At 38.9% G+C, this 9,151-nt stretch overlaps 1 protein-coding gene across 2 annotated transcripts in view; it reads right to left on the minus strand.

The window, feature by feature from the left end:
• Positions 1 to 825: 825 nt before the first annotated feature.
• RDX (radixin) overlaps positions 826 to 9,151 on the minus strand; it is an 83,324-nt gene continuing 74,998 nt past the window's right edge. For both annotated transcript variants that reach the window (XM_019524471.1, XM_019524470.1), the window contains exons 10-13: positions 7,848 to 8,008; positions 6,559 to 6,651; positions 4,408 to 4,650; positions 826 to 3,313 (exon numbers count right to left, since the gene is read on the minus strand). In XM_019524471.1, the coding sequence (XP_019380016.1) occupies positions 3,149 to 3,313; positions 4,408 to 4,650; positions 6,559 to 6,651; positions 7,848 to 8,008 (662 nt within the window). In that variant the 3' untranslated portion in view covers positions 826 to 3,148. The remainder of the gene's footprint in view (positions 3,314 to 4,407; positions 4,651 to 6,558; positions 6,652 to 7,847; positions 8,009 to 9,151) is intronic.

The raw sequence follows: 9,151 nt of genomic DNA on the forward strand, positions 1-9,151 counted from the left end.
CATCCGTCCAAGCCCCCCATGGACCCACTCCCCCCAGTCCTGCCAAACCCTTCTGGTCTCCACCAACAACCCCCTCTGTGGGCTGCTAGCTGCCTGATTCCCCCTGCGGATTCCATTTGCCCCTGCCCCAGATCCCCCTGGTCTCTCCCATCCCAATTTACCTTAAATTGAGTGGCCATTTTTAACTCAATCGAACTTCCCTGAAAGTCTGTACGTATCCAGCGTGCTAACTAAGAGGAGATTTGATCCACATGGAAATTCTTCAGCAGATTAGTTTATCTATCTATTGGTAAGGGAGAAGCCAGGAACAATCCATGTTCTTCAGATTGGTGAGATGAACAGAAACAATTATAATGCTTATATTTAAAAAAAAACCCTGAAAGACAACTTTAAGAAAACTGTCAATATACAGTATTTAGAAAAATAATCACCACAACAAACCAATGACCAATTAAAGTAAACTTTACCTAGCTTAAAGCTAAGTACTGTGCAGGCAGTGATTGAAAGTTCTTAGTGGCCAAATTACCCTCTGTCCTCAAGAGAGCCAATTTACTCCAATGATTCATATCCTCTTCTGAAATCAGCAGTGACCAGTTTTTTTCTCCCAACTGTAAGATAATTTCTGAAACGGATTACTATTCTATAAGGATTTAATTTAGAATTATTTTTAATTTTGACCACAAAGTGAAATTTTAGGATCAATGTCCCAAAGTTTTCACTACTCTGAAAAATAAAACAAGAGAAAAAACAAAACAAAAAAGCTATTTACAATGCATTTAGCAAATTTGCCAGAAAAAAGAATTAAATAACAACAATGGACCTCAGGAGAAATTAACTGCATCTCTTTATTGTTAACCAATGAATGTTATCCAAAATAGTAGATGTAATCGTAGTTTAATTGTACAACACAAAACATGATGCTAAGGGAAAAAGCATGTTGAAATTTACTTCACCAAGTACTCATTAAATGATTCTCAACATTTCTGCATCAGTAAGTTTTTTCAACTGCTGGTGAATGCATTTATCACCACTTTGTTCATTGTGAAAATCCGTATGTTACAAATGGTTGTTCCTGGTTGTTTAGAAAAATTCACACAGCTTTAAAAAATGGATTAGATCCACTGTAATTCTAATCTATAAACTGTAGATTTATGAACAGCAAACCTAACTGATATTTTCCAACACTGATAAACTGATGTAATAGTGTTAGTGCACACTTTTCAGCAAAAACCACCAAAAAGTCATTGGAAGTACAGCATTTCACTTGCTATGGCAAATTGTTCTAATACTTTGGAAATCTGAATGCTCATGCTTCAGCATATGAAGCCTGTGATACATAAACTGTTCTTTCAATGCACTGCAAGTAGAAATACTAACTTCCACCAAGCATCATGTTGAAGCATATGCACAACATTTGCACACCAGTCTTCAAAGTTAACCAGACACTTTTAGCCCCAAAAGCTCAAAATATATTAAATGTAACTTTATTTCCTTTTCATGATGTCATCCCAGATAGTCAACCTTTAACTCAACAAAACCAAAAAAAAAACCAAAACTCAACTGACCTGTTCATAAGTAACTTGAACCTATTGTGCATGAAAAATGTTTAATAAAATGGCAAATTTTAATAGATGAGTGTAATTTATGAGTGCATAATATCAAACGGAAGATAGCTGAACCATCCTCAGAGAAAGCAAGGCTTTTATAAACTGTAACTAGGGTACTATAAAATAAAAAAGACAGCCCGTATTTGTTGCAAAATGACCTCTTAAAAGACAGACTCAATCTCTACACACTATTTGACCTTATAAATTTTAAAAAACCCACCATTTTGTTTAAATTGCCTTTTCAAAATGTTGTAACAACTGAGCAACAACGATCGGACATCAGATACAAAGACATAATTATGAACTGGCCTCACTGAAAAAAAAAACTACAGGTTCCTTCTTTTTTTTTTCAACAATGGGAGCTTTCATTTGGTATTTGGAAACCCACATATAGACTAAGTCAAACACATTCCACACCCCTCCCAGAAGAGAGTATACCAGTGACAAGTTATAGTTTTAGTGTACATAATAAGTTTTTACAATTTAACTCAACAAAAAGGCAGTTAAACAATATTTAGCAACATAAATCCACCTGGAAGGAAAACAAACCTTAAGAGCACAAGGACTCCTAGCTTTGTAAATATCATCATAAAAGGAAAGACAATTTCACACTAAAGATTTACATGGTGTTTGAAGGACCAGTCATCATGTATATAGTAGTGAGGTAGGATACTGTCCCCTCCCTGGGACTGATGTTTTCATATGCTCCCTTGCCAGAAAGGTCCAGGTTTTTCCTGTTGCAACTAAAATAATTATAAGCAAACAGGAAGGGGGGGGGTTGAAGGTTTTATTTTTTCTTCATTAGACTATTTCTGCATATCTGAAGTTATCATCTACAAAAACAGTATTTATTGAAACCTATCAGCAGATACGTGCTGCCCACAGGTAGCGTTCCATTTTTAAAAAAATCCGCTGGAACTACCACCTGCTCTCTAGACCTTTGTGAACAGGCAGGCAAAGAAAACCATCAATGATGACAGGACATGAAACACCAACGAATTTAGCTTAGGGGGAAAAATAAAAATAAAACGCACACAAGGATGTCAGCAAAATCAGATTCCTACTAGTGCAGCAGAATTGAAAAAACTGTATTTCAAACTGCACCACACAAACAGTTTCTGACAGTTTTAGATTCGCGCCCAAAGTCCTTTTTACCTCTTAATGTTTAGGTAACACATACATTTGTCAGTCATGATAGTTAGCTGCCAATTTTCAGGAGAACAAAAAAGCAAGAACAGAAAATGAAAAAAAAAAGCTACGGGAGATAAATGTTCTGCCCTCATTTTCCACTCTCTCGACACACATCCCTCCCTCCCACACCTCTCTCCCGCCTCCCCGCCATCCACCAAAAAAGCCGGGTATATGACAAGACTGCCTTATTGTTGAATGCCTTCCTCTAAATTTGTCTTTAACCACCACAGTCAAACTGGTATAAGTGCTTTGGCAAAGTGGGGTGAAATCCTTCAAAATTGCAAAGGCCTGCTTTTTTTCTCTGTTGGTGGTTCAGCTTTACGAGGAACATATATGCAAAATAACAGCTCTCACATTGCTTCAAACTCATCAATACGCTGCTTTGTATTGCCTTGTCGGATCTGTCGAAGAGTCTTGTACTTATCACGGCCCGCTTTAACATTCTCAGCATGAAGGACATCATTCTGAGTTTTCTTGGTTTCATCTCTGGCTTGGGCCAACTCAGAACTTAATGCCTGTTGAATAAAATATTTGTGTTTAACCATTTTAATTAGCTTAGATTTTATGAGCACGTCTCATTGGAGGTTATAGACAGAGTTTTCCTGACCGCCAAAGAAGCACTCTATGCACTTCTCCAGAAAGAAGTGAAACCATAATGTTATCATGTCTATCATGCAAGCTGAGAAGTCATTCTAGAAGTGTGGACAAAGGGCTAAGTAAAACAGCCTTATATTCTAATATCCAAGAGAACAATTCTGCTAGAAGTAGCTGAACATGGTTTGGTAGGAGAATCTAAGGAATAATCTTAGCCTTCCAGGTAAGCCTTCCAGTTAAGCAAAAACTGACCGGTCTGTTTACTCCTATGCCTGTAATTGTACTGTAGCAGAGCAGAAATATATGTACATGTATGCTAGTAATATACTGCTACTGAAAAGGAACCAGAGGTCACATTTTGGTTTTGGTATCACCCTAGAAAAATATAGAGTACCTGTTAACAGTATCATTAAACTGGCCAGTGACAGACTGATCACTTTTTCAGTGGAAGAAAAAAACAGAATCTCTCTATCTAGACTAACAGTTTGAATAAGGATAAACCAATTTAGGACATACATTTCATTTTTATAGGTACCATAAATTACTACAAAGAAACTTCAAAATGCTACTGGTTAAAAACTTTTTTGTATTTTGCAATATATTTTATAGTTCAGAAATTAAAACATTACACTTCAAAAATTCAGAGTACTTTAGATTAGCTTCCTATTTGGCAGGAAACATTAGCTGTAATGCAGCAACATATTCACACACAAAACTTTAAGTCATACATATACAAAATGAGTTACATTACTCCCAATCTTGCTACATTCTCCCTTTTGTGCAGTTCCTACAGCAATAATTAAATGATACCAGTTTGTAAATAACTAAACTAGTACGTGATAAAATGTACTATCTCCTTGCCATATTCCACTTTAGTTTTACTTCTCTGCATTAGCTTTGTGCTAGTTCAGTTTTATTTCCATGTATTACATAAATGCACACAAGATCTTAAGCAAAAAAAATGCACATTTTTAGCTGTAATTATAACATTAATGCAACTGCAAACCTTCATTACCTGGAGCTGTTTCTTAACGCGCTCATTTTTCTGTGTTTCCGTCACCCGTTCTTCCTCACTTCTGTGGTTTGTGACACCATCAGAAGACAGTTCTGCACTAGCTTCAGCATTGTTCTCATCATGCTCATCATGCTCATTCTCAGTTGGAGGAATAACTGGTGGTGGGGGAGGTGGAGGAGGAGCAGACATTACTGTCTTGAGCTCTTCTTTGGTCTTCTCCAAATCCTCCTGGGCTGCAAAAGCCTAAATAGCAATAATAGTAATTAGCATATATATAGTTCTCATCTGCAAAATAATTTACACACAATCAAAGAATTAGAAACAAAAATTGTTTAGCTAGTCTAAGAATACCACTACTTCCATACAGTAATGAAGTCCTTGTTATTTACAGACTAAAAGCTATAAGCATGAATGTACAGGGGCTGTGATGAGAAAACATTTTTCACCATGTTGATTCACCATTCACTATAAATATTAATGTTTGCAAGGACTTGCAGGTGAAAGTTCTTTTAGCTAGGCTTCAAGAGAAGCCTAAAAGAAGGAAGTACTTCGTGCCACCAAGCTCTGGTGGGATTTGTGCTGCCATATCCCTTAGCCCCTTGGCAATTCCTGACTTTAAAACAGGTTCACCGGTGGATGGAGACCAAAGCCCTGAACTAAGCGGGGAAACAGGTGACCCAGAGGAAGAACAAGCAGAGGGGGCAACAGGGTAGGCCTTCTCATTCTTCTTGAGAAAGTAGGGCAATTGGCTAACTATCTCAAGTGTCTATACATGAACATAAGGATCCTGGGAAACGCAGAAAGAATTGAAAGTCCTTGCACAGTCACAGAACTATGATGTGACTGAAATAACAAGAGACTTGAAAGGATAGCTCGCATGACTGAAGCACTGCCATGGATGGGTATAACATCAGGAAGGACAGTCAGGGGAAAAGGAGGAGGAGGAGTTGCACTTTATGTAAAAGCTGTATGACTGCTCAGAGCTCTATTATGAACTGGAGATAGGCCTGTCAAAAGTCTCTGGGTTACAATTACAAGGGAGAACAACAAAGGGGATATCATAGTGGGTGTCTGCTATAGACCACCAAACCAGACCAGAGGGTGTGGTGGATGAGGCTTTCATCAGACAGCAAGCTGGAGTTTTCTAATCACAGGCCTTGGTTCTCATGGGGCACTTCAACCACCCTGACATCTGCTGGGGCCAGTTTTGTTCAATTTATTCATCAGTAACCTGGAACGTGGGATACAGTGCACCCTCTGCAAGTTTGCAGATGACACCAAGCTGCAGGGAGTAGTAGATATGCTGGAGGGTAGGGCTAGTATACAGACAGACCTCAACAAAGTGGAGGACTGGGCCAAAAGAAATTTCATGAGGTTCAATAAGGACAAGTGCAAAGTCCTGCATTTAGGACAGAACAATCCTATGAACCAGTACAAGCTGGGGACTGACTAGCTAAGCAGCAGCTCTGGAGAAAAAGGCAGATTACAGTGGACAAGCAGCTGAGTACAAGCAAATAGTGTGCCCTTGTTGCAAAGAACACTACTGGCATACTGGACTGCATTAGCAGGAGTGTTGACAGTAGACTGAAGGAAGTGATTCTGCCCCTGTATTCAGCACTGGTGAGGCAACATCTGGAGTACTGTTTCCAGTTTTGGGACCCCCATTACATGGACATGGACAAATTGGATAGAGTCCAACAGAAGGCAAGAAAAATGGTTAGGGGACTGGGGCACATGATTTATGAGGAGAGGCTGTAGGAACTGGGCTTATCTAGTCTGGAAAAAAGATAATTAAGAGAGACTTTAATAGCATCCTTCAACTACCTGAAGGGTGGCTCCGAAGAGGATGGAGCTAAATAATTCACAGTGATAGTGATGACAGAACAAGGAGCAATGATCTCAAGTTGCAGCAAGGGCAGTGTAGGTTAGATATTAGGAACAACTCTCTCACTAGAAGGTTGTAAAGCCCTGGAACAGGTTACCTGGAGAGGCTGTGGAATCTCCAGCCTTGGAGATTTTTAAGATGTGGCTGGGAAAACATAGTTGGGGATGGCCTGCTTTGAGCAGGGATTTGGACTAGATGATCTGAGGTCCCTTTCAACCTTAATTTCCTATAATTCTATGACTTAATACACTGTAAGACTTCATTACTTTGTGCTGCCATTCTGTAGCTTCCTCTTCTTTCTTCTTCTTGGCCTCCTCAAGAAGTGCAATCTTGGCAGTGAATTCAGCAAGTTCTGCTGCCTAGGAGAGAGGAAATGAAATAGAAAGATTAATTCAATACCCTTTATTCGCTCTACAATAGAAGTGGAAAAGGCCTTGCTATGCTCTGAGCAAAAAGAATATATTCATTATGACACTAGTAATTTTTCTACCTTTCAAAAATAGAACTTTTAATTATAAATGAGCTTGAGGGACAACGTTTGTGCTGCATCTCCCCAGGTAGAAAATCCCTGGTTAGGGATGATCTTTACAACTCCCAGACTGAGCTGCCAAGGGAGGTACAACTGACATAAACTAACAGTTAGAGGCGTTCCAGTGTAGTTAACCACAGTCTTACTTTATCTACCTCATAAGCTGGTGCCACAACCCAGATTCTCAGCAACTCCCTTCCTTGCCCTCAACCTGCCTGTTACACTGAGGAACTGCCAGGTACCATAATGGGGCTGTTCCTTTACTAGAGAAATTCTAGCCTGGCAAACTGTGGCTGGGATAATATAGTTGGGGATGGTCTAGCTTTGATCAGGGGGCTGGACTAGATGACCTCCTTCCAACCATAATTTTCTATGATTCTAACACCCCACTATGACATCTGCTGTGACAGAATATACTGTAGTATACCCAAGCCAAGTGCTTTTAGTGAAATATGAGATTAGTGCTGCATTATCGGTGGGGTTTCAAAAGGGTTAATGCAATACTGGCTAACCCGGCTCCCACTGAAGCCAAAAGAAGTTTTACAAGTGAATTCCATGGAAGAATTAAGGTGTGAGGATATGAAACACTAAGATCCCACATGGAAGCTTTATTGCATTAGTTTTCTTTAACTACTGAAATCACAGAGGCATAATAGGATCCTATAACAAGTAACTGAGCATAATATGCTACCAGACACACACAAACTGCAATGACACCTGGAGCTGATCAGAGGACAACCATTGCTGGGTGTCACTATATGGTATAAAGGATGTATTTCAAAACAAATTAGTATTCTTATTGGCATTTTAAGATTATTAATAATGAACAGGTCAATATTTAATGTAGAAGTGGCAAACTACTTATCAAAGCTGGAAGTTATCAAGCTACTGTAGCTTATTTATGGTTATCTATGCTCAAAAGGACAAGAACGTTTGATCCTTTGGCAAAAAAAGTAAACAGGCTACATTTTCAACTTGTTTCAATAACCATAGGTTGGTTTTAGGGATTCTGGGGTTACTTCTTACTAGCTGTTCCTGGTTCTTCATTTGATCAGCAGCCTGTTTGGCTAGAGCAGCTTTAGCTTCTTCGGCAGCACGGCGATCTTTTTCCAAGCGCTCTGCTTCTTCTTTTGCACGCTTTCGTTCTTGATCCAGTTCTAGAGCTCTTCTCGTCTGTTCTTCTAACTCTGGCCAAAGGGAAAATGTCAAGACATTGCCACCTGGTTTGTCCTGATAACTATGTTGTCTATTATGCATAGCTCAACAAACCATTGAAAAAAATTCTAAACTTATCTAGAATACTCAAGATACTCAATCCTGGTGCCCCAAGTTAAGCTCCAACACCTATTTTTAAACACCTAAACACTATATTTAAGACAGGCTGCTTAAAGTCAACAGGAACTGCTAGGTATCAAGCACTTTTGAAAATCAGCGTAAAGTAAGGTTCCTATTTTTTTTAAACTGCCATTATTGGTAACTAGTGTTCAGTTAGGGCTAATTCAAAAAATGAGTAGTCACAATTCCATTTGCAGACAACAGGGCCTACAATAGGCCACCCCAGAATAAACCAACCCCCCTTCCTCTCTCCTGCTCCACCTTGATAAAAATAAGACTAAACGATACCCTTACCTCTTAGAAAAGAGACTACTAAGTACTCTGCCACAGCATTTCACATGATTATTGTCATGTCTGAGCAAAGGTTTTTCACTGATACCTTTTATCGAATCAACTGTTTAGCTGAGAGCTGTTGGACCAACTTTTGGGCCTAGACCTGAGGAAGGGCACCTGTTCCTTGAAAGCTGCTCCAACAGCTTCACCAACTACAGAGTTTGTCTAATAAAAAATATTACAAAAAACTTTGCCCTTCTGATATTTCCCAGACCATCGTGGCTGCAACAACACTCCAACCCTGTTATAATCATTTTGATACTGAAGATAAGCCTAAAACAGTATTCCACTACAATGACTCATGGATATTCCTTAAGCACTACAGAAGAACTTGTTGGCCACTTTAAGCATGCACTTTTGGTACACAATGTCAACAACAGTTAGATTTAGAAAGCAGTTTTTCAGAGAACAGTGCCTAGTAGGATTTATACCTCAACACACCGCGTTATCTTGATGGATACTGTATTAATCATCATGCTGTATCTGGTTAATATGGACACCCTTAAAATAGCATTGCGGGTTTTTAAGTGACATGCAAGCTTTTCTTTTTTCCTGTTACAGCAGACTCATTCTTACCTTCTCCTTAAAGAATAAGCTCAGAAGAACTCATGTTGAATTCCCAACAAAAATTATACAATGGTTTAATTGTTTAATTTTATGTA

The sequence above is a fragment of the Gavialis gangeticus genome, unplaced genomic scaffold (genome assembly GCF_001723915.1).
Source record: "Gavialis gangeticus isolate Ggan-Ray unplaced genomic scaffold, GavGan_comp1, whole genome shotgun sequence".
NCBI lineage: Eukaryota > Metazoa > Chordata > Crocodylia > Gavialidae > Gavialis > Gavialis gangeticus.